Here is a 26,479-nt window from a genome sequence, read left to right as displayed (position 1 = left end):
CACAGACTCTTCCTCCTCATAGATATTACTAGTGGCTGGGTTTTCGTCTCTGATCTTTTCTTTAACCTGTGAAGGAGAGGCAGAATTGTGTCCCAGAAGAAGTATGATTTCCAATGGTACAAGTGGCTTAGCCTTGTTAGTTAATACAAGGATGAAAATGTCTAAACACATAATAGGGAAGATGCACAGCTGATCAGTCAAAGTGGTTCCACTGAGTTTAAGTAAAAAGGTTTTAGCTTCACCAATAGCACAAATGTAGTGAAACTTCTCTGGAGATATTGCGTCTTCCTTCAGTCTGCAAATAGATCTATTATTCTGCTCAAAGAAATGAATGTGATCCTGCAACCCCTTTCTTATGTTCCACACTCAACATTGTTCAAAAGTGCTTCACTCCAGAATCAAATTAATTTTTACATTGGCATGCATCTGTCTCATATTCACTGGCTCTTTTTCCTGTCTTCCACATAATCTTCTATTGCATGTAAGTGCACCTCAGCAGAAGTCATGTATTTATCTGCTTTGTTTATTTTGTAAAACAGGTTCTCACAATTTCCTTCAAGGGAGGTCAGAGCGTTCTGTAAGATTTCTGTTCCATTCAATAGGTCTTCAAGCATGTATTTCATCAAATTGTCCCTCTGAAGACATTGATGGTGGTATTGCCTGCTGTCCTTCTGACTGCAAGAGATTTGTCAGTGTTTGCATTTGTGACATCTTAAGTCACATTTTAAATCAGTCCACGCATCTTTACTTTCACTCTGCAGCATTCTCTCTTTCACCTTCAGAACTTTATCAGTAGAGTTCCCTCTGGCAATTTACAATTAATTAAAAGAGGGGTGTCCAGTGCTTGAAATGTTCTCAAAAATGTCTCCATAACTTGGGCTTTTCCCTCTTACTCATCATTCTAACACATATCCCTTAACTTGACCTGTATAAACACACTGTCACCATAAGTAAATCTTGTCACATTTTTGTGAAGGAGAAAAATATTTTGCAGTGTTGCTTTGAATTTTAGGTGAAGCAACACAATATATATGGAATCCATCAAGTGGGGAACTGCTGAACAAAGGCTGATGAAGTGCAAATGTCAAGACAGAAAATAGTCAAATAAGAACTTTCATATTAGAACACAGTGGTGACAGTTACAAACACTATCAATCAGTCAGCAGCTATCACTTTGGCAAAGAGTCATCGCTAGTGGAATTGTCATTAGTGAAGGGACAAGGCCACCATTTACAGGCTAAGGAAGAGATCTTGGGCTTGATTCTCCACGGCCTTGCACCTTTGCAGTTATTTGTATTTGTATGGACTGAGTCCCGATTGGGTATAGAATGCTATCAAATACAGACCTATAGCATTTTACACTTGAGGAAATGACAAAACAAAGTGCATGGCAGTAAAGAATCAGGCCACATATTTATCATGGGAAGAAGGTACATGATGGATTAGGAAGTGGACATTTCTACCAACATTCCCTCTTCGGCTTTCTCCATAGAAAGGGGGGAGGGATAACTCAGGGGTTTGAGCATTGGCCTGCTAAACCCAGGGATGTGTGTTCAATCCTTGAGGGGGCCATTTAGGGATCTGGGGCAAAAACTGGGGATTGGTCCTGCTTTGAGCATGGGGTTGGACTAGATGACCTCCTGTGGTTCCTTCCAATCCTGATATTCTATAGCAGTGAAGACAGAAAGAAGTAAGGCTTATATCATTCTTCTAGATTTTTCCTCTTTTACATGTGAATTTTAGCCCACTACAGAGTTAAATACTGTTAGGAATTGCTAGAACCAAACATAATGTAGGACCTGATTCACCTCTCATTTACAGTTGTAAATCCAAAGAAACTCCACTCAACTATAGCAGTGTAAAACAGGTGTAAGTGAGAGCAGAATCAGATCCTATTAAGCTTCCCCAACAGCCCTTCTGATTCATTTCAGTTGTAATCAGTAATAATTGTGATGCTTCAGAAATGGGCTTCTCATAAGCAGAGTGCATTAATTGTGCCATTTTTTCCTGACAGTTTGGTCAATTAGGCAAGTGATTATTACAGCCAGATTTTCAACAATGCTCAGGACCCACATTTGGGGCCAGATTTTCAGAAGAGTTCAGCTCTCACTTATGCACCAAAACAAGTGTCCAGATTTTAAAAATAACCTAGCACATTGGGCTCTTGAAAATCTGGCCACTATTGTCTCAAAGAGAAGTGATGGATGCTGAGTGCTTTTGAGAATCTGGCCCTTATTCTGGTACCAAAAAGGGAATTGAGGGCTTTTGAAACTCTGTCTTCAAATGCAGGTGCTGAGTACTTGAATATCTGGCCCTGAACTTTTTTGAAAATCTGGCCGAAAACACTAAATTCATTTGACTTGTGTTGTGACCAAAACAGAGTTCAGCTATGTTCTGTACAGGTAAAAGAGGAGCAAATTCATCACTTTACCATGCAGCTACCTCAGCCCAATCTCTTTTCCTTACAAACCAGGAATAACACCTTCGTCAAGTCTGAGATGGAAGTAAGTGACATGTGCTTAGTGATTTCTAAGACATATTTCTATTCAAAACTGGTATTGAAATATGTGACTAAACCCTTTCATAATCAACTCACCTATTAAAGTGAAAGCTCTATTTATTTATTACAGGTTTCAGAGTAACAGCCGTGTTAGTCTGTATTCGCAAAAAGAAAAGGAGTACTTGTGGCACCTTAGAGACTAACCAATTTATTTGAGCATAAGCTTTCGTGAGCTACAGCTCACTTCATCGGATGCATTCAGTGGAAAATACAGTGAGGAGATTTATATACACACAGAACATGAAAAAATGGGTGTTTATCATGCACACTGTAAGGAGAGTGATCCCTTAAGATGAGCTATTACCTGCAGGAGAGTGGGGGGGCGGGGGTGGGGGGAGAAAACCCTTTGTAGTGATAATCAAGGTGGGCCATTTCCAGCAGTTAACAAGAACGTCTGAGGAACAGTGGGGGTGGGGGGGAAATAAACAAGGGGAAATAGTTTTACTTTGTGTAATGACTCAACCACTCCCAGTCTCTATTCAAGCCTTAGTTAATTGTATCCAATTTGCAAATTAATTCCAATTCAACAGTCTGTCGTTGGAGTCTGTTTCTGAAGTCTTTTTGTTGAAGAATTGCCACTTTTAGGTCAGAAATCAAGTGACCAGAGAGATTGAAGTGTTCTCTGACTGGTTTATGAATGTTATAATTCTTGACATCTGATTTGTGTTCATTTATTCTTTTACATACAGACTGTCCAGTTTGACCAATGTACATGGCAGAGGGGCATTGCTGGCACATGATAATAATTCCACAGGACATTTAATCTGGGGGCACTTATTTAGGGAGTACTTTGCTATGTACCTTGAGAAAATCAATGGGATAATAATAAAAAGCAAGAGATGCTTCTATAAATTGCAGATACAAATTCCAGGGCTTGTATCTGGAAAGATTCAATATATGAAGGGTGAGATGACATCATTGACAAAATGTATTCAGGATGGATTTAATACCTTATTTTGATTTTTAAAATATGAATTATATTGGATACCTTTTTAAAACCATATACTTTTAGGTGTCCTTTATAAAGCTATCATTTAATACCAGTATCTTGAATATTTATTGCTATGCATTCTGGATTCACCTCAAAACTATCCTGGTCTACGCAGTAAGGATACATCTAGATCACTCAGTTTGTTGTAGCTTTTGCACCACTATGTGATGATAAACATGCAGTGAAAACCATTTCCACTGATAGTACAATCTATAGTATACCAGCAATGAACCAGTTGGATTTATTCACCAGAACTCATTTTCATTTCTGCTTTCACAAATGAAAAGGCACTAAACCTGTCAGAATGGCAGTGGGGGAAACGACATTGAATAGTAAAAGAGCTAGCTCAGTGGTATGCTTTTCCTTACCCATGATACTGGAGATGTTCCCTCTGCCTGAGCTCCATGGAGTGGGACTCCATGCAGATCCAGAGCTAGGAAACGAGGCAGCCAGGGAGCAGAAGTTCCACATGATGTGATTCCTTATAGACCTTAGAGATATCTGATTTGGTAGCTAATGCTTCACATACGCTGCAGGCAGTTGCTATATGTATATCCAAGAAGTAGTTAAAATATGCTCCATGCATTAACAACTCCCCCAGCTTCTCATTCTTGGCTGCTACTGTGTAGCCACGGAGATATCTGGCAGATAATAGTGGCATGACTAGGGGCATAGGCAGCTGTGGGGAAGGCATGGGTCATCAGAGATTACATGAAGTCCATGTGTTTCCCAGGACATCCACTAGTTTGGCAATATGAACCCCTGGCACTTTCTGTGGGAGATGAGAACAGTCTTCTCCCTGACAGGACAGGAATGGAACTGTGATTTGGATGTCTGAGTTTGCCACTCTATGCAGGTTTTTCCCCCATAAGGCCAAATCTGGCCCGTGACCACCATCGTGGCTTCACAGTGAAGCTTGTTATATACAAACAAGGACATTATTCCTGCATTCCTTGCATGCCTGAATCTCCCTTGACTTCAAGAAACGCAGGATCAGGTCCTCATGGTAAACTGCTACCATTAAAATCCTCAATAGAAATTAGACACAGCTCAGATCAGGTGAGTTCTCTATGTATCAATTGTGGTTTCCAGTGGCGAAATATTAAAATACACAGGAGAAAACTAAAAACCGAAACCAAAACCAACCAATTTGGCTCTAGGTACAATCACACACATCCCATAATGTAACTGTTTTGAGTCCTTGACTCCCTTTAGTTGTTTGAAGCAGACAAATTTTATTTTATTTTGGAGCCAGAATTGAATAAGCAGAACCTGGCCAACACCATCTGCCTTTTAGAGTTGCTACCCATTAACTTTGAAAGGCTGGCTGTTTTGCGTATAAATGTTTGTCTGGTTTTTAATATAAACCAGATGGGGACAGTACCTTTTTGTTCAATTTCTGTTACATTGTCTTTGAATTAAGAATTGAAAAGCACTTTAAAAAAGTATTGAAAAGCTGGAGCTTCTGTATCCTTTAGCTGCTATTTTGTTAGTTCTTCCATAGTGCTCCCTAGCAGAGACTTGGATAGCAACAATATCTCATTTTTCTTCTCTGTTAAGTGATGCAAGCACAATAGTGTCAGAAAGCTGGGCTAAAGGAAGGTTCTCAAACCTTCTGTACAGATCCTAATATCACCTGCTTTTAAAGGACACACCTAAAAGTAGCTTGTAACTTTTTAAAGCAATGAGTGTAGACATACCATATATATTAGTCTAAGCACCTATACACACACGTAATACACATATGGACCACTCGGTAAAGTCACATGCATACTTTTTCTATTTATATTAGCTGTCCTAGATTTATATTAATGATTTAATGTAAGCTTTATACACTATCAAATATCACTACTGCTCTAAAAACATGTCTGAAATCTTGTGCCACCCAGTGTTAACTGATTAACTGGGTATCCTTAAATAGTTACCCATTTCCACAATGTGTTGAATGGTAACAATGCATGAAAATCAGTGGTGTCTACCTGAGTGATGTCCATTCCAGAGTCACAGCTCAGTGGCTGCGTTGATGTAAGACCATTTGAACCTATTACAGTTGTAATCACACCACTTTCATCAATCTTCCGAATCATGGTACCATCAACAAAGTAAATGAATCCATACTTATCCACAGTGATACCTGTTGGTAGAGTAAAGAAAGCATTAATACTGGTACTCTACTTAAACTATTTCCTCATTTGTGTTAATTCCAATTCCTCAGATTACGGTAATCAGATTTTGAAAAAATAAATTTTACTTTCCACAAAATAATATAACATTTTTATTCCAGATGTCAGCCTTCCTTACACAAACCGCCCTCCAAAGGGTCCCCATACAGAGCTCTGAGTGTCCTTGACATACATTAAAAAACAGAAGAATATAGGGGATACAGAATAGAAATAGACCAAAACAGCAGCACTTCGTCCTACCACACATACACCTAGATTTATGATCTCTTTCATTTGTCTTCAATTCACTCACTTTGGACAATTATAATTTATTGTATGTATTATAGGGGCACTTGGCAGCCCCAGTCAAGGTCATGACCCCAGTTGTTCTAGGTGCGGTATATACACAAAGTAGGAGACAATTCCTGCCTTGAAATCTTACAATCTAAACAGACAAAGGGCGAGAGAAAAGTAGTATTATTAGCCCCATTTAACAGATGGGGACCTGAGGCATAGAGATTCTTTCACAAGATCACAGAAAGCTCTGTGGCAGAGCTGGGAATTGAGCCCAGATGTACTCAGTCCTAATCCATCATGTTTTTCACACAACCATCCTTTCTTCAATGGCAATGTCTCAGGGTTTCCAATGCGGCAAGAAATATAAGCTGTTTTTTACTGAAAATGTTAAAATGGTCACAAAAAGCACTTCTAATCATATCACTTCTAATCTTATCTGAGTTGGGAAATCCCTTTCTCTGGAAAATCTCAATATTTTATTTAAAAAATTTCTTACTTTTAACTTTACTATAACTTTTTGCATCTATTCTACACATTCAAGACATTTTTAACAATGAATTTATTTCATGCTACATGGGAAGGAAAGTCTGAAGATTTGAACAGATGAGTCAGACAGTGGTTTACCTGTCTCATGTTTACAAAATGCCTCATGATTTTGTTCTCTGAATTTTGCATGACTCAAGGTTGTCTGGGTGGGATCCACTAAGGGATTTAGGCTGAGCGTCATATTGCCTAACTTTTAGGTGCTTAAAAAAATCACAGGAACAACACTGCAATCCATAAAGACTAGTTAAGTGTCTAGGCTCTCTATACATGGAATGGGAAGAGATGGGCTGTCATAAATATAAAGGGAAGGGTAAACACCTTTCAATCCCTCCTGGCCAGAGGAAAAACCCTTTCACCTGTAACGGGTTAAGAAGCTAAGATACCCTCGCTGGCACCTGACCAAAATGACCAATGAGGAGACAAGATACTTTCAAAGCTGGAGGGAGAGGAGGGGGGGAAACAAAGGGTCCTCTTTGTCTGTGTCATGCTTTTGCCAGGACCAAAGCAGGAATGCAGGTCAGAGCTCCTGTAAAGAGTTAGTAAGCAATCTAGTTAGATATGCGTTAGATTCTGTTTTGTTTAAATGGCTGATAAAATAAGTTGTGCTGAATGGGATGTATAATCCTGTTTTTGTGTCTTTTTGTAACTTAACGGTTTTGCCTAGAGGGATTCTCTATGTTTTGAATCTGACTACTCTGTAAGGTATTTCCCTTCCTGATTTTACAGAGGTTTTTCTTTCACTTTTTCTTTAATTAAAATTCTCTTTTAAGAACCTGATTGCTTTTTCATTGTTCTTAAGATCCAATGGTTTGGGTGAGGATTTTTATCATGCCTTCACCAGGAAAGGGGGTGTAGTGCTTGGGGGAATATTTTTTGGGGGAGAGACGTTTCCAAGTGGGCACTTCCCCTGTTATTTTTGTTGGACACTTTGGTGGTGGCAGCATAAGGTCCAAGGACAACAGGTAAAACAGTTTGTACCTTGGGGAAGTTTTAACCTAAGCTGGTAAGAATAAGCTTAGGGGGTCTTTCATGCAGGTCCCCACATCTGTACCCTAGAGTTCAGAGTGGGGAAGGAACCTTGACATGGGCACCTAAGAAAGCTATCCTCAAAGGCCAGCACATTGGGCTGAGAGTTGTCTAAGCAACCCATGAGAGATGCTGATAAGAGGGGTGTACCTAAATCTGGGACTCAGGGAGACACATAGGTCTGCTGGTGATCCAGGAACAGAAACTCGCCACCTGAAGTCAGGCAGCCATAGGCACCTAAGGCATTTCTTGTGGGAATGAGTTAGGTGCCTGCGTCGCTCCACACAAAACAGTGGCAGCAGGAGCTGGTGCTTTTAGACCAATGGTTAGAGCCCTCATTGGGGAGCCCCAGGTTCTGTCCCCTCCTCAGGGTGAGAAAGGATTTAAACAGGGGTCTCCTACCTCTCAGGGTGCTCTAACCACTGAGCTATGGGATATTCTGATGTGGGGCTCCTCAGTCTCTCCTGCTGAAGCTCTGCTAATGCGGATTAAATAATGAAAGAGTGATTGGCGCAGGGGAACTGGACCTGGGGCATCCCACCTCTCTCTCTCTCTCTGACCCAATGACTGTTTCATTGTGAATAAATACTTAACGAGTCATTGGGTCAGAAAGAGAGACTCTACAGATCAGCAGTATAGGGGGGTGGGAGACTTGGGTCCAGTCTCTCTGCTCCAATTGAGCCTTCAATTATTTAGCCACAGTGGAACCACTTCAACAGGAGAGATTGAGGGAGCCCCATAACAAAATATCCCAGGTTCAAGGATTAAAGCACCCCCCTGAGAGATGGGAGATCCCTGTTCAAATTCTTTCTCCTCCTCTGACAGAGGGAGATTGGGGGGGAACTGAACCTGGATTTCCCACATCCCAAGAAAGTGCTCTAGCCACTGGGTTAAAAATGATAAAGTTGGCAACCACTTCCTCCAGCTGGATTTTTATGCAATCCAATTTGGTAGGTGGCCTCTGAGCATGCCTAAAAGATCAGGCCCTGCACGTGATTTAGACAGCCAAATGCCTTTCTTACCCCAGTTTGTGGTTCACTCTGGAGCTTAGAGTGGCAGGGAACAGAGGCATCTGGGCACCTAGAGGGAGTAGAACACATGCTCAGAGCAGAAACATAGGCACCTATGGAAATTTTACCCTGAAAATTTAGGCGCAGAGTCTGGGCTGCAGGGAGGCGCTGGTCTCTGCTAGTGATCCATGAACTAGGGGAAGACAGGTGTTCCTCTGCCTAATTCCCCTGTGGGGCCCAATTCAGTAAGTGTGCTCAGAGACCACCTAATACCACACAGCAGGGAAAGTGGTTCTCTCTTTTAACCTTTAGCACAGTGGTTAGCATACTCACCTGGGATGTAGCAGGCCAGCAGTTCAAGTCTCCTTGGGAATGCTCTACCCACTAGGTTATGGAGTATACTGATGTGGGTCTGAGCCCTCATTCTCTCCTATTGAAGTTGTTCCACTTTAATTAAATAATTGAATAATGAAATATTAATTGGTCCAGAGAAAGGATGAGAAGCTTAACCATTGGAATAAAGGTTATAAAGGATGTCCTCCTCCTGCACATTGAGGCAGGTGAAGCATGCCTACCAGATCGGGCCCTGCATGTGACTTACGCAGACAAACACTGGAGCTAGGCAGGACACCTACAGTGAGACAGTAGTGCTCATGGCCAGAGCAGGAACAAAATTGCCTACAGAACTTTTACTGCAAAATCTTAAGCACTGACTTGAGTTGCCTACAGGTTCAGCAGCAGCTGAAGGGGAATTTGGTGCATCACAAGTGACACCTAAAACTGGGACTTAGGCACCTAAGTCCTTTGTGGATTCAGGACTGAGGACATACATTGAAGAAAAGAGGGTTGCACTTGGTACCAATGAGGGAAGACTTAAGCCTTCATAAGCTTTTTTATTAATGAAAATGCACAAGAAGGATATTCAGATGCTGGTAGTTAAAGCATGTTTTTACGAGCCAGCTGACCAGCTCTGCTCTGGAGTCACTGAAGACAATAAGAGAGCCACTTTTCAAAGCAGAACAGAACATTAGGTTCTTTTAAACGAAAATTTACTTTAGTGTAAAACTGAAGTGAGTTCAATTTTGGGCCCCTTATGCTTTGGGCCACCAAAGACTGTAATCAGGGCAAATCCCCAGGGTTGTCTGAGAATGAATTCACCCTGGTGCACCACTTAGCCCCACATAAGCCTTCAAAACACTGATGAAGTAGGGCATAAGTGGTGTATAGATCTTGTGCCAGCCCTTTGCACCGGGGTGAATCTCGCCTTGACTGAATGTTACCATCTGAGTTATAACAATCCACGTAATCTGGGCCTAGCGATTATCATTACCATGAAGCATCAGGGTGAAGGTTGACACCCAATTTATTCAGCCTATGGATATATTTTTTTAAGATAGTGAGAAAAATGGAAAGGCCACTACAGCATGAGCCGTGCTTCCCCAGCTAAACAGCCTTGAGTTTTAACAACCTCTTTCAAACAAGGAAGAAATCTAGTCACAATTAAAGTGTGTTTCCTTTGGGAGTGCATTCAAACCTATAAAAAACAAAGGCAGGATATGCAAAGTAAATTGCAAAATCTCTTTTGATCTGTAGCGATGAGCTGCAGCTCTCCCCCCCCACCCCTCCCAGTCTGGATATTAATGACTATATAACAAAGTAATTAACATGCAAATTTGACAACCTTTCTCCACATATCATTCCCAAGGGAATACAGATGCAAACAAACAAACAAACAAACAAAATTACACACTGGTAAGTTCCTATCTTTGGTGACAAAGTAATAACATTTTTTGATTGGGTTTTCCAACCAAAATCCACTAAGGGCCAAATTCTGACCCATAATTATGTGTTGAGAGGGTTTGATGGGTATTTACTCCTCCATAAAGTAGCTTTGGAACCGCTCAACCAATTCTGAGATAGATTAGCTGGGTATGGAGAGGAAATGGAAAGTTGTTTTGAGCCCACTCCACAATAAGGACCAGTAGAACAGCTTTGGGGCAGGAAATGAAGTTCTCCTCTTCCACTCCCACACTTTGCAGGTCCCATACTTTGACTGTTGTCATAAGGGACATCTGCCTGGAGAGAGGCAAACTGGAGTAGGGATACCTAACCAATAAAAATCACATAAAACCCTAGTCTAGAGGGCTTGGGGAGTATCGCAAGGAGGCTGTTCTGTGTATGTGTGTGTTTTTTGTTTTTTTCCAGGAGTGAGAAGGGACTGCTGGTGAAGGGTGGGGACAGTAGGTTCTCTAACCCCTGCATCTACTAGGGAGATTATCCACTCACCCCCTTTCCATGAGGATCCCATGTTCTTTTTACTTCAAAAATACATACTGCACTGTTACTGCCACCAGGGCTAGAACGTGGGCTATCAAGAGGGCATAAGGAGTATCACAAGCAGACATTTTTACATGCCCTTAAGGATGATTCTGCATGCAGGAAGTTTTTTTTCAGTCCCTATCTATGCTCCATTTCAGAGCCATCAGTTGTAAGTGAGATTTTGGGTATTTGTCCCCAGCTAATAGTCAGGTGAAAGGAACTGCCTCTGTGGAGTCAGGTCAGCTCTGCACATGTGTATCACCTCCTTGATCTTACTTCTGGAAGTTCGAGTGTCTTGGCCTTTGCAAGAGGAATTATGCAGCTTCATAACATGGTAATGGGATATGCTGGATTATTAGCTCATCTGGGTTGGACAGCTCTGGGCAGGCTCCATGCCATAGATAATGCAATGCCAGTATCTAGCAGTAGGACAGGTGCATTTTCAGTTATGTGCTATTTTTCCATGAGACCAGCTGGTTGTATCGGCTATGTGGTATGCATTAGATAACAGTCCAAAATTATACATCAGTGAAAGAATAGAGCTTGTCAACTGTGTAGCTGAGAGTGGATTTCAAATATGGGCTGAATAAGAAAACCACAGAACCCTTAATGCTGGGAATACACTCCTATCTACAGTTGTCAACAGAAATGTGGTCTCTTTGCATGGAGTAAGTGGATACAGCATAGATCTGGACAATGTCTCCAGTACTTCACTCATACTACGTGAATTCCTAATACTGCTGAAAAAGTTACTCCATTGGTACTCTCTCCAATTAGCACACTGCACACTCTTTAGTGATGATACAGTGAGTGTCTTAAAATAAGGAAATCCATCTATTATCCCTCAAAGATAAACCAATTGGCTTAGGAAGACTTTAGAAATGGAGTTGGAATATACTGCATTATCAGCCTAGAATACAGTAACATGGAAAATAGAAGGCCTAAGTGGAGGATGGTAATTTTGGGTGTATTTGTTAAAGTCAATGTGCCAGATCCTCAGCTGGCGTGAACTGATGCACAGATGTGGACTTCAGTGTAGGTACACCAATTTATACCAAGGGAAGATCCAGTCCAAGACCCAGGCAGTAATACTGAGACGGAAAAAAAATGTGAGTACTGAATATGAGAGGAAAGTGTCTCAAAATATGGGAAATGTTGTTCAAGGTCACAATACTCTTAACAAGGTCAAAACTGCACAACACACAAATCCTGATCGTGTAACTCAGACCAATCACAGGTGGAGTCCAATTTGCATACCTGACTTTTCTGATATCATCTGCACCTTTTCATTCAGGAATCTCTGTGCATATCCTTATCTGCAATAATCCATATTTCTTTCATATTTTCCTCCCTAACATCAAGCTAGCCAACTCTTCCACAAGTACCAGCTTCATTTTCAACAGAGGTTTAGTATAATTGACAATACATATAATGTACTCAGTCCAGGTTTATTCCTTTACACAGCAAAAAGAACCAAGTCCTTATCTCAGTTGTAATTTATACTAAGGTAACATATAAGGCCATGTCTACATTTACCAGTACCTCAGCACTGCTGTGCTCAATGCAGCCGTGTTGATTTAGTGGGTCTGGTGAAGACCCTCTAAGTCAATGGTAAGCGCTCTCCCATCGACTCCGGTACTCCAGCTCCCTGATAAGAGGAAGGTAAGTCAGCGGGAAAGCACCTCCCGTCGACACAGTGCGGTGTAGACATCGCGGTAAGTTGACCTAAGCTACTTTGACTTCAGTTACGTTATTCACATAAGCCGAATCCTGCCCAGATGCTGATATGATAGACCAATTTTTCTTTTATTTCCTGTTGATAAACACCTGGTAGATACTGCAAACATTGACAAGGTGCAATAGATAATGGAAAAATAGGAAACAGGAAAATAAAGATGAATATCTAAATATTTCCAGTGCATTCATTATTAGATACTGAATTCACTGGAAACTCCAGTAGCTGCCTTTTGCATGACATTTCATTTATCTGCACTACAAAAACATACCTATAACCCTTTTATGAGATAGCGTGTGATGCAACACAGGACCAAGTACCATTAACTGTTGTTCAGAGAGGAAGTGAGAGAAGGAACTGATGTGTTAAAATGCTCTAACTGCAAACAGAAATCTTTCCCACATCCAAGTTCAGAGTGAAAAAAGGCTAATTTCAGGCATTTCATTTCACAGCAAAAGTAAAATTTTATCTGTATAACCCTTAAGTCTGTGGAAGACATACTCACGTCCGCTCTGCTCTCCCTGTGCAGCTGCAGCCATACACAGGGGCTGTAAACAGCTTGCAAATGGCTGAAAGAATTCCCTGAACATAGGGACTGCTTTTGGCTGCTGCAGGTGGCCCTACACTGGTTACCTCACAAGCTGCAATGCAGGGGTCATGCCAGGGTGGAGAGAGGGTAGGAGGACAATCTTAGCTGATGCAAGCCTTTTCTGAATCAAGGCCTAAGTGCTTGTGTGTAAAATTTGGTTTTTTGCATGTGTGACAATGAGTAGCTGGGAAAAGGGGCCACCATAGCAATTGTCTCCCTAATACGTTTGCTCACAGTGGGGCTCCAGTCCTTCTGAGAAACACCAGCCTTTGCAGGCAGAATGGAAGAGAAGATTTAAGGACTTTTGTAAGTCTCTGCTTAACCTACAGGCCAAGGGTGGGCAAACTTTTTGGCCCAAGGGCCACATCAGGGTTGTGAATCTGTATGAAGGGCCGGATTGGGAAGGCTGGGCCGCCCCAGACAACCTGGCCCCCAGCCACTTCCCGCCCCATACTGCTCCCCTCAGAACTCCCAACCCATCCACACACCCCCTGCTCCTTGTCCCCTGACTGCCCCCTCCTGGGACTTTCCACCCCTAACTGGCCCCCGTGACCCCACTCCCTACCCAACCCCCCTGCTCTCTGTCCCCTGACTGCCCCGACCCCTATCCACACCCCTGTCCCCTGTCAGGCCCCCTGGGACTCTCATGCCTATCCAAACCCCCCACCCCCCATTCCCTGCCCCCTGACCGCCCAGCAAAACTTTTACCACTGTGGAAGATCCTGAAAGTTACTCTGCAAAGTTGGACCTCTTCACTGGCATGGAACCCCATGTAAGTCAGTGAGGCTGGCTCGAAGAGGCAGCAGAAGTCACCCCATGCGGAGCATCTTGCTCAACTATTAGGTATTTTAAAAAAAGTCTGAAAGGAGAGGACCCTCCTTCCCCCACAATGGTTTTATTCCTACAGGAATACAACTAAGTATTTTATGGAATGATGTCTGAACTTCTTGTAAAGTCTATTAGTTGCTTCACCAGATCCTAGCTAATGCTTAACTTCTTGCACTGTTCATTGCTAACGTGCCATGAGTAATAATGACAAGAAGGTAAACAAAAAAGTAAGGTATACCATTGTATTGTGAATGTAAAGTTTATAGAAATAGTCAAATTGCCTACTAGAAATATCAAAGCAATATTGGATCTGACTCTCCTCTCAGACCATTATTACACCAGTGTAATCCCATTGTCTTCAATGGAGTTATTCTCAGTTATCACAGTTTAAGTGATACAGGAATCAGAGCTCTGTGTCTTTAACAATGAATTGGATAACAAGAACAGTCATTCTTATAAAAGTTTAAATCCTATCTTCTCCAATTTTAGTTTACTAGGAAGTGTCCTGAGGTCCTTACTCAGACAAATTCCCAGTGGAGTTGGTAGAAGTCTGCCAGAGTACGGAGCAGATAAGACCTGGTTAAGGATTTGGCCCTATGTCTTGAATGCATTCAATCTTCAGGCCTACTTTCATAAGCAACCTGCCTAACTTTATTGAAACGTTAGCTTTTAGTGAAAAAAGAAATAAGAGCAACTGTTTTAAGCAACCATATTTAGGACCAAATTTTGCACGTGGACACACATGAGTAACTCTTGTTGACTTCCACTTCCAGTGGACTCAGGCACATGCATCTGAGTGCCAAATGTGACCCAAAGTAAAGATCTGTTTAATCATTTTAATAAGTCATTGTGTGAAATGAAAATAAATATGGATTTACTGCTACTATTACACAATATATAAGCTACAGATGGTATAGTTTTAAAAAGTTTTCCTACACAGAATAAGGTTGCCCTGTTATAACTTAAATGTTTCTAACAGAAGATATCTATCTACCTTGTCCAGTTACTCTATTTTGCACATAAATGCACTGATTAGACAGATAATTGGTCATATGCAAGCACAATTACCAGAGATGTGTTTTCAACTGTGGAAACTGCATGTGAATATTATGCATATGCATTTTCGTGCATACAGTTCTAAGAATGAGGCAGCCTCTGCCTTTGCAGCCTCTGGGGAATCAAGCTAACATTTATTTAATCCACATTTTCCCCATGTAATAGTGAAAATTCAATGCAGCAAATTAGTTCCACTCTGAAGCCATTTTCTTGTTTCTGTCACGCTCTAGCCAGCTACTCTACATATATTGTTATTTTGGTGAATACATTATTTCTGGTGGACTAGAACTAGAACAAGTAATGGTGGTGAGAACAACATAGTACACCCTTCCAGAGCATTTACTTTATACTTTTTGCACATTTTAGAACTTTGCAAATAAGTATTTTACTTTGAATAAAAATTTCTAATTAAACTTCTGAAGAATTTGTACATGAAAACATCTTGAAGTACTGGAGAGGACTGATAAAAGAAAGTATGTTACCTTCTGTTGAAGAGAGACTGAATTTAGAAGGAACTTGCTATTCTCATAAAACTTTTAATAGAAAGAAGTGAATCAAATTGGTTAATTACCAATTTATGGTTGGTAAAAGGGCAAATTACATGCCATCCATTTCTAAACTTCTAAATGTCTCTGGTGCTGTTAATTAAAGCTGCCATCTAGAAACTACTAAAGCAATTTTATGCAATTAGTTATTTATAGGTTACCATAATACTCCACTCAAAATATGATTAAAGTGATTTGCAGTCTCTTGCTTTGTGATCTCTATCATCTTTTCACTTTTAAAGTGTTAGACGCAAAGTGCTCAACTATGCTTTATTAGCTGGAACACTTCTTTCAGTCCTTGGACATGAATGTTGTTGCTCTTTCAACAGATGCATTTAAAGGAAGAGATGAAAGAACAAAATGTGAAGTGCCAATTCTGGAAGTAACGAAAATGTCTTATCTCCAACTTGAGCTGTAATAATCATACTCAGATTTACTCTGGCTATCAGAAAAACGAGTATCTATTTCTCTTGCACTGAAATTAGGACAGGATTAGACTTGGGAAAACTTGCTTTTCAAGTAAGATCAAATAAAAAAACTCCACATGTTCGCCACGTTCCTGAAATGGAAATATTGGAAAATGATTGGAGAAAAAAAATGTAACTTAAGAATGCTATATTGAGACTCAAGGATATTGAATGAAATAAGAGAAGGTTACTCACCTTGTGCAAGTAACTGAGGTTCTTCAAAATGTGTGTCCCCTATGGTTGCTCCACTTCAGGTGTCAGTGCATCCCAGTGCCATTGGAGATTTATGGTAGCAGTGTCTGTGCAGGGCGTGCATGGGCAGTATGCATCTCATACTGCCGTTGGTGCTGCGTCTAGAGCACGCACCTTCTCTACCGCAGAGTCCCCACTGCAAACTCCGAAGCAGAGGGGAGAAGGGCAGGTAGTAGTGCACCCACAAGGACACACATCTCGAAGAACCTCAGTTACTGAACAAGGTGAGTAACCTTCTCTTCTTCAAAAAGAAAAGGAGGACTTGTGGCACCTTAGAGACTAACCAATTTATCTGAGCATAAGCTTTCGTGAGCTACAGCTCACTTCGTCGGATGCATCCGATTAAACCATCAGATGCATCCAATGAAGTGAGCTGTAGCTCACGAAAGCTTATGCTCAAATAAATTGGTTAGTCTCTAAGGTGCTACAAGTACTCCTTTTCTTTTTGCGAATACAGACTAACACGGCTGCTACTCTGAAACTTCTCTTCTTTGAGTACTGTCCCTGTGGGTGCTCCACTTCAGGTGATTGTAGAGCAGTGTCCCTCAGAAGGCAGGAGGGACTTCAAGTTCGTTTGAGTCATGGAGGTGAGTACGGTTAGACACACTATGGCATCAGCCCTGGAGTCATGAGTGATTGCATAGTGCTCAGTAAATGTGTGGACGGAGGCCCAGGTGGCCGCCTTACAAATATCTAGTATTGGAACATTGTGTAGAAACGCTATTGAGGTTGAAACAGATCGTATAGAATGCGCTCTAATGTACGGTAACACTGTTGAATGCATGTGAAGATCCATTTAGACAATCTTTGAGTGGATATTGCGCAGCCTTTCCAATGCTTGAAGTAGAAATGAAAAGTCTAGGAGATTTCTGGAAAGGTTTGGTCCTATTAAGGTAAAATGCTAGCGCACGCCTAATGTCCAATGAATGCAAGTCGGCTTCTGTTGAAGTACTGTGAGGCTTAAGATAGAATGTAAAAAGATGGATTGGTTGATTCATATGAAAGGCTGATGTTACTTTCGGTAGGAATTGTGTGTGCAGACATAGTGTGACCTTGTTTTTGAAGAATATTGTAAACGGAGGATCAGCCATGAGCGCCCCATCTCACTCACCCACCTGGCGGAAGTAATAGCGACCAGAAAGGCCACTTTTATGCATAAATTCAGCAGGGGCAGGTAGCTAACGATTTGAATGGTGGTCTGGGTGAGGCATTTCAACACCAGATTGAGGTCCCAGGCCAGGGTAGGTTGGTGAACTTCTGGGTAAGTGTTCTTGAGACCCGTAAGGAAGCATTTAGTAGTTGGATGTGCGAAGATCGAGATCCCATTGATCTCATGATGGAATGCAGTAATGGTTGCCAAACGAAGAGCAAGAATGAAATCGACTATATTTTAGTCAATAAAAGGCGCATCGTTCAAGACGTTTCTGTGGTGCAGCCTTTCAACACCGGCAGTGACCATCGCCTGCTTAGAGCGAAGTTGATTTTCGATGAAGCAGTGGAAAAGAAGGCATTACAGATGGGAAACAGGAAACAGCAGCTGAAGACATTCGATGAAGCAAAGCTGAAGAAAGTGATTTCTGGGTTTGACTGGAGCCAGACGGAAAAGTGTGATGAGGACTACAGTATCTTTGCTGACAAGCTGAGACGTTGCATAAAAGCAGCTGAAATTGAAAAGCTGAAGAAGGCGAAGGGAAGAATCTCAAATGAAATGAAAAGCTTGTTGGAGAAGTGGAGAAACATGAAAAAGAGCTTGGATAACAACCTTGAGTACTCCATTCTGTGCAAACTTATATGGCAAAAACTGAAGGACGACTTTGAGAACTTCTGGAAAGAAAAGCTCCTCAAAACAGTTGAATCACGCAAGAGCCTCAGGACATGCAAGTGGGAATTGACGCAGTACAGATTGAGCGTAACAGCATTGAAGAACAAGGATGGAGAGATCGTAATCGACAGAGCAGGGATGGAGGAGGTCTTCAAGGACTTCTATACAGAACTGTTCAAATCAAGAATCAACATCCCTCTCCCAACGCTCCAAGAGTCAGAAGAACGTGTCCCCCCCAATAATCGGCAGCGAAGTCCGAAGCGCACTACACCAAATGAAGAAGGGAAAAGCTCCAGGCAAAGATGGAATAACATCAGAAATTATTTCTGCAGGAGGTGAAAAACTTTGGAAGGCCCTCGTTTTACAATTTAGTTGATATCTTGAAGAAGGAAAAATACCATCAAACTGGAAGGAGTCAAATACTATCTTGCTGCACAAGAAGGGCGAACAAGAAAATCTTAACTACCGCCGCATATGCTGCATCTACAAACTCTACAAAGGTGATAATGAACCAACTCTTGCAAAGTCTGGATGAACACCAGCCGAGAGAGCAGGCAGGGTTTTGAAGAAATTTCAGCACGATCGACCATATATTTACCCTTAGCCAGCTCCTAAAAAGAGAGAGGAAATACAAACTCCTGCTGTGCATTGCTTTCGTTGACTATGAAAAGGCCTTCGATAGCTTCGAGTTTAATGCAATATTAAAGGCGCTCGCAGAGCAGGGCATTAACACGCAGTACATCAGTTTGTTGAAGGAAGTGAATATTGGATGTACAACAGACATTACACTCTTTGAAACTCCCCTCTGCATCCCAATCGAGAAGGGTGTAAAGCAAGGAGATAAGATTTCACTGAAACTATTCACCGCCTGCCTCGAAATGGTTATGAACAAGATCAATTGGAGGAGTGATGTCAACATAAACGGAGAACGATTATCCCATCTCAGATTTGCAGACGACGTACTAATTGCCGAAAGCACCAACCAACTGCAGAGTGTGCTATGAAGACTCGACAAGAAAAGCAGTCAGGTCAGCCTGAAAATGAACCACTGCAAAACGAAATACATGCGATCAGACGTCTTATGAAAAGCCCGAATAATGGTAATAGGAGAAGAAGTCGAAGAAGTGGAACAGTACATATATTTGGGCCAAGAAGTTAATATATGCCAAGACCTGAACAGAAAACTCTCGCAAAGGATTTGGGCAGGATGGTGTGCATTTAATTCCATCAAGGACGTCCTCAAAGGAAAAATCGACAAGACCACCTGTACAAATATCTTCAATTCAACAGTGCTGCCAGCCATGCTGTATGGCAGTGAAACGTGAGCACTGACGAAGTGAGAAGAACAGCAGCTGTCGGTAGCGGAAAGGGCAATGGAACGAGCTATGTTGGGAATTTCCCTTCTGGATTGTATCCTAAATGAAATGATCAGAGAACGCAGCGGTGTGAAAGATATTGTCGTGGAAAGCAGACATAACAAGATGCAATGGGCGGGCCACACAGCACGGCTCATGGACAATAGGTGGACCACAATCATTGCTGAGTGGTACCCACGAGAACAGAAAAGACCACCCGGTCAGCCTCCAAGAAGATGGGAAGATGACATTGTTAAATGTTTCGGACAAACATGGAGAAGAAAGGCAAGAGTGCGAGAAAAATGGCGGATGTGCTGTGATCGGCACAGTCTTAACGACAGCTGAAGACCGATCGATCCAGGTGATCCATTGTTTCTGGTTGAGTTGGTCCTTTGATAAGCCAATCGTCCAGGTAAGGAAAGATCATTATTCCCTGTTTCCGCAAATGTGCCACAACTACTGCTAGGGTTTTGGAGAAAACTCTTGGAGCAGTATATAGGCTGAATGGTAGTACTCTGTACAGAGAGTGTTCGTGTCCTACTGTGAATCGCAGATATTTTCTGTGAGCGGGATGAATGGTGATATGTAAATAAGCATCTTGGAGGTCAAGGGCTGAAAATCAGGCCCACTGTTGCAGCGCTGGAAGAATCATGCCCAGTGTGACCATTTTGAACTTTTGGGAGTGTACGAACTTGTTGAGCTTCCTGAGGTCTAAGATAGGTCTCCAGCCCCCATTCTTCTTCTAGGTCAAGAAATAACAGGAGTAAAATCCCTCCCCACTGTATTGAAAAGGCACTTGTTCCACGGCACCTAGTTGTAGAAGATGGTTGACTTCTTATCGTAACAAGTGCTCATGAGAAGGGTCCCTGAAGAGGGACAGGGAGAAGGGGTGGGTAGGTAGTCGGGAGGTGAAGGGGATGGTATATCCTGAACAGATAATTTCTAAAACCCATTGGTCCGATGTTACTGAGGCCCAGGTGTGATAGAATGGGTGAAGGCAATGACCAAAACATGGGAATGGATTGGGCATAGGCACTGCCTGGTGAAGAAGGTTGTTCAAACCCTCGACCAAATCTTTAAAATTGTGGTTTAGGAGGAGCCGATTGGGAAGTCGGCACTTGGGATTGAGGTGCTCTCTGACACTGTGAGCATTGCCATTGCCGTTGACTGTCATAAGGCCATTGTTGCTGTCGATTGTTTGAGTGGTTTCTGGTAAGGCTGGTACCTTCTTCTCTTTGCAGGTGGGATATAAATCCCCATGGTGCACAGGGTTGCCTGGAAGTCCTTCATTGAGTGGAGCACCTCGTCATTTTCTTCGAGAAAAGCTTTTCTCGGTCAAAGGGTAGATCTTCTACCTTTGTTTGCAGTTCTCTAGGGATGCCTGAGGCCTGCAGGCAGGATGCCCAGTGCATCACTATGGCCATGGCTGTGGTTCTGGCTGCCATGGCTGCGATGTCTAGAAATGCTTGGAGGGCTGTTTTAGCTATGAGTTGACCTTCACTGATGATGGCCTGAAATTGTGAAATTCCTCGTCAGGGAAATCCCTTGGCCCACGCTGCTTCCCACAGCCCCCATTGGCCTGGAACGGTGAACCATGGCTAGTGGGAGCTGCGATTGGCCGAACCTGCGGACGTTACAGGTAAACAAACTGGCCCGACCCGCCAGCAGATTTTCCTGACAGGCCGTGTGCCAAAAGTTGCCGATTTCTGCACTGGGAACATACTCAGGGCAATCGTCCCCTCACCCCCCTGCCGCCTCAAGCCACTGCAGCTATACTGTTTTTAGCACATTATCTCAAGCAGAGCTAACACAGATATGTATCTAGGTATGAAACGAGGTTCAAAGGAGGGAGGTGACAAAAGCCCACAGGTAAGCACAAGAAGGTGACTTTAACCAGAGGGCTAGATGTTGGGGATGACATGGAAAATTACAATAGGGTCATAGGAATAACAAGAGGGATGTTAGTGGAATAACATCTCAGCTCAGCATCTTAAGAGGTCTATACACAGATGCAAGGAGCATGGGCAACAAACAGAAAGAACTAGAAGTATGAGTACATCAACTAAATTATGACTTAATTAGTGTCACAGATACCTGGTGGAGTAAGTCTCATGACTGGAATATTGCTATAGCTTGTTTAGGAAGGACAGGCAGGATAAAAAAGGGAGGAGGTGTTGCATCGTACATCAAGAATATATACACTTGTTCTGATGTCCAGAAGGAGGTGAGAGCCAGACCAATTAAGGGTAAACATAAAAGGGTAAAAAACAAGGGTGACATCCTGGTATGGGTCTACTGGTATGGGTCAAATCACGAAGAGGGGTGATGAGGCATTTCTAGAATAAACAACAGAAATACCCAAACACAAGAAGGGATAGCAGCGGGGTCTTTAACCACCCAGACATCTGTTGGAAAAGTAATACAGCAAAACACAAAATTTCCTGTAAGTTCTTGGAATGTACTGGGAACAACTTTTTGTTTCAAAAAGTGGAGGAAGTAACCAGGACTGCCATTTTAGACTTGATTCTGACCAACAGGGAGGAATTGGTAGCAAATCTGATGGCGGAAGGCAATTTGGGTGTAAAGGTTCATTTCATAATGCTAAAGACAGGCAGGAGTGAGAGCAGCAGGATAAGGACAAAGGACTTCAAAAAAGAAGACTTCAACAAATTCAGAGAACTGGTAGGTAAGGTCCGACGGGAAGAAAATCTAAGGGAAAAAGGAGTTAAGGAGACCTGGCAGTTTCACAAGGAGACAATATTAAAAGCACAACTGCAAACTATCCTGATGTGAAGGAACAACAGGAAGAAGAGTAAGAGGCCAATTTGTCTCTATCAGAAGCATTTAAGTGACCTGAAAATCAAAAAGGAATCCTACAAAAAGTGGAAACATGGACAAATTGCTATGGAGGAATACAAAAGAATAATATAAGCATGTGGGGCCAAATCAGACAGGCTAAGGCACAAAATAAGTTACTCGTGACATAAAAGGGACATAAAAGGCCACAAGAAGAGTTTATTTAAATATATTAGGAGCAAGAGAAAGATTAAAGATAGTGGAAGAAGATGGAAGAGCTAAAAGCTGACAACATCAAGAAGGCTGAGATGTTTAATACCTATTTTGCTCCAGCCCTCACTAAAAAGATTAATTGTGACCAGATATCCAATACAATTAATATTAGCAACAACAGGGAAGGAACAAAATCTAACATAGGGAAAGAACAAGTTATTTAAATAGGTTACTTGTATTCAAGTCAGCAGGGCCTGATGAAGTTCACACTTAAGGTACTTAAGAAATTAGCTGAAGCAATTAGTGATTATCTTTGAAAATTCATGGAGGATGGATGAGGTCCCAGAAGACTGGAGAAGGGCAAACACAGTACCTATCTTTAAAAAGGGGAACGCAGATGCCAGGGAATTATAGACCAGTCAGCCTAACTTCAATACCTGGAAAGATACTGGAACAAACTATTAAACAATCATCTTGTAAACATCTAGAGGATAACGGGTAATAAGAAATAACTAGCATGGGTTAGTCAAAAACCCATCATGCCAAACCAACCTAATATCTTTCTTTGACAAGGTTACTAACCTAATGGATAGGGGAGAAGTAGTAAGTAAGTAGTACTATTATATTGAAATTTTGATGAACAAAGCTGAAAATGTTTCCTATTAGCTGTAAAATAAAAGTTGGGAAAACTAAATCAAACCAAAGAATTGATTGTAGTGACATGCCAAGGAGCATCACTCTGAAATTTCACTATTGGCATTCATCATTCTATTTTTTCCACAAATCGACATCTAAATGTAATCACCTTCAGATAATGATGCTGAGGAAAACGAAATAGAATAGTTGGTGATATTTCTTGATTTTACTAACACTTTTGACCCAGTCCCACAAGACATTCTCATAAGCAAACTAGAGAAATGCAGTCTAGATGAAATTACTATAAGGAGGCTGCACAACTGGTTGAAAGATGGTACTCAAAAAGCAGCTATAAATGGTTTGCTGTCAGACTGGGAAGGCGTATCTAGTATCCCACAGGGGTCAGTCTTGGGTCCAGTATCAGTCAATATTTTCATTATTGACTTGGTTAGTGGAGTGGAGAGTTTGCTTATAAAATTTGAAGAGGACACCGAGCTGGGAGGGCATGCAAGCACTCTGGAGGACAGGATCAAAATTCAAAATGACCTTGACAAATGAGAGAATTGGTCTGAATTCAACAAAATTGAATTCAATAAAGACAAGTGCAAAGTATGACACTTAAGAAGGAAAAATCAAATGCACAACTACAAAATGGGGAATAACTGGCTAGGTGGTAATACTGTTGAAAAGGATCTGCGGGTTATAGTGGATCACAAATTGAAAATAAGTCAACAGTGTGATGCAGATGCAAAAAAGGCTAATATTCTAGGGCAGTGGTTCCCAAACTAGGGGAGCCGCTTTTTTCAGGAAAAGCCCCTGGCGGGCCAGGCTGGTTTGTTTACCTGCTGTGTCCGCACGTTCGGCCAACCGCAGCTCCCAGTGGCCACGGTTCGCTGTTCTCGGCCAGTGGGGGCTGCGGGAAGTGGCGCAGGCTGAGGGACGTGCTGGCTGTCCTTCCCGCAGCCCCCATTGGTCTGGAGCAGCGAACCATGGCCAGTAGGAGCCGCGATCGGCCGAACCTGTGGACGTGGCAGGTAAACAAACGGGCCCGGCCCACCAGGGGCTTTCCCTGAACAAGTGGCGCTCCTAGTTTGGGAACCACTGTTCTAGGGTATGTTAACAGGAGTGTTGTATGCAAGACGTGGGAGATAAATGTCCCACTCTATTTGGCATGGGTGAGGCCTCAGCTAGAGAACTGTGTGCAATTCTGGGCGCCACACTTTAGGAAAAATGTGGACACACTGGAGAGAGTCTAGAGGAGCGCAACAAAAATGATAAAAGGTTTAAAAAATCTGACCTATGATGAAAAAAATGGGCATGTTTAGTCTTGAGAAAAGAAGACTGACAACAGTTCTGGTAACAGTCTTCAAATATGTTCAGGGCTGTTATGAAGAGGATTGTGATCAATTGTTCTCCATGTTCACTGAAGGTAGAACAAGAAGTAATGGGCTTGATCTGCAGCAAGGGAGGTTTAAATTAGATATTAGGGAAAACTTTCTAACAATAAGAGTAGTTAAGCTCTGGAATAGACTTCCGAGGACAGTGGTGCAATTTCCATCATTCGAGGTTTTTAAGAACAGGTTGGACAAACACTTGTCAGGGGTGGTCTAGGTTTACTTGGTCCTGCTTCAGCATGGGGGGTCTGGCTTTGATGACTTCTTGAAGTCCCTTCCAGCGCTACATTTCTATGAGTCTACTCTCAAGCTGGAATTTACATTCTTGGAGAGATTATGGTAGCTGATGTTTTAATGAGTTTAATATAGCATTATTAATTATTTTTATTATATTATTATTATTATTAGACATGCATATTGCAGTAATGGCTGACGCTTGGGGCTCCATCATGCTAGGCACTGTACTTTTACATGGAAAATGACAGTCCATACCTCAAAGAATTTACAAACTGAAATACAAGACATAACAGGTAGTTGAGACAAAAAACAAGTTGGGTGGGGGAACCAAGGTTATAAAAATAATAGCATGCACCTAATACAGAGCCAATCAGGAACTGTAATCAGAATTCACTTGCTTTGCCATTATCAGGTTGCAGTTTACTCTATGCATTTTGTTCATTTCTTTTGCTGGCTGCTCCATGACTCATGAACAGCATTTTCAGTGTCAATCAGCAGCTTATAAATCAGGTGTTAACAACAACAAAATTCATCTTCCCTTATAACTTTAACCTTGTATTTAGAAAGCCAAATATATAACTGCCATGCCAGAAATTTCCAACAACATATTTCCTCTGTAAGTAAACACCACAGAACAGCAAATTGTATTCTAATTAGATATAATCAATCGTGGCCAGCAATAACACATTGACTGGTATGTTTCCTTCTATTTTTAGATTTGATTCAGGATATTAATTAGCTGCCTGAAGATTAACATTTATTTGTATGTACCTCACACTTACCTTCCATCATTGAAGACATGTCCAAGTCACTCTGGCTATAGCTACAATATGTTACTAAATAAGTCTTTAAACAGGGTTCATTGCTTGCCTTGGAAATAAATTTTAATTTTCTACTGATCTACAGCTTTCCCTTATTATCTCAGACAAAAAAACCCGACTTTTCCTTATTAGAGCTATAAATTAGAAGTTCGCAGGGTGCCAAGAGGAATGAACAAAGAGCAGCTCACTTAGGGCTCTGTCATGTGGGGAGCTGAGTACCCTTCATTCCAACTGACTTCAGTAGAAGTTGGAATAGAGTTGCAGGATCAAGCCCTTATGCTGTGTTTTACCGTAGTTTTAAGGCACATGCAAGTAGATTGGATTTTAGTGCTATTGATGGTTCAAGGCTTCATGCACATCCAGTCCCTGGCAATACAATATTTACTTTGGACAAAAAGCTACATCAAATTTATTATTTTACTCAGAACAAGTGAGACATTGATAAGGTGTAGTTAATGAGATTGGGTAAATTAGTGATTTCCAAATAAGCACTAACTGTGATGGATATCAGTTTGAAGTACATTGATGCCTTCTGTCTTCCTTAATGCATATGCCTAAACTTCATTAACATTATTAGAATTTATTTGCGTGCATCAAGTGACAAATTGACCCTTCCACCCACGATGTTTGCCTGAAAGTTTAAATTTAAATTATACTATTCTACTGTATAGCTGAATGATAGTTAAATAAAACATCACCAAAATGAGGAAAGAGACTATTTCAGTTATGTCAAACACAACTAGAATTAAAATTTGTGAACCGATTATTTAGATTGATTGTGATACTGACAAAGGAAAAGTTAAGTGCCTTCAATCATGATGC

At 41.6% G+C, this 26,479-nt stretch overlaps 1 protein-coding gene across 11 annotated transcripts in view; it reads right to left on the bottom strand.

Annotated features, from left to right (window-relative positions):
• TENM1 (teneurin transmembrane protein 1) overlaps nucleotides 1-26,479 on the bottom strand; it is a 1,397,628-nt gene that overhangs the window by 68,536 nt on the left and 1,302,613 nt on the right. For all 11 annotated transcript variants that reach the window (XM_073361279.2, XM_073361281.2, XM_073361264.2 and 8 more), the window contains one exon: nucleotides 5,531-5,685. In XM_073361279.2, the coding sequence (XP_073217380.1) occupies nucleotides 5,531-5,685 (155 nt within the window). The remainder of the gene's footprint in view (nucleotides 1-5,530; nucleotides 5,686-26,479) is intronic.

This window comes from Lepidochelys kempii, chromosome 9, assembly GCF_965140285.1.
Source record: "Lepidochelys kempii isolate rLepKem1 chromosome 9, rLepKem1.hap1, whole genome shotgun sequence".
In the NCBI taxonomy this organism is placed as follows: domain Eukaryota; kingdom Metazoa; phylum Chordata; order Testudines; family Cheloniidae; genus Lepidochelys; species Lepidochelys kempii.
Note: the sequence above shows the minus strand (reverse complement) of the source record. Positions and strands in the feature narration are given on the sequence as shown.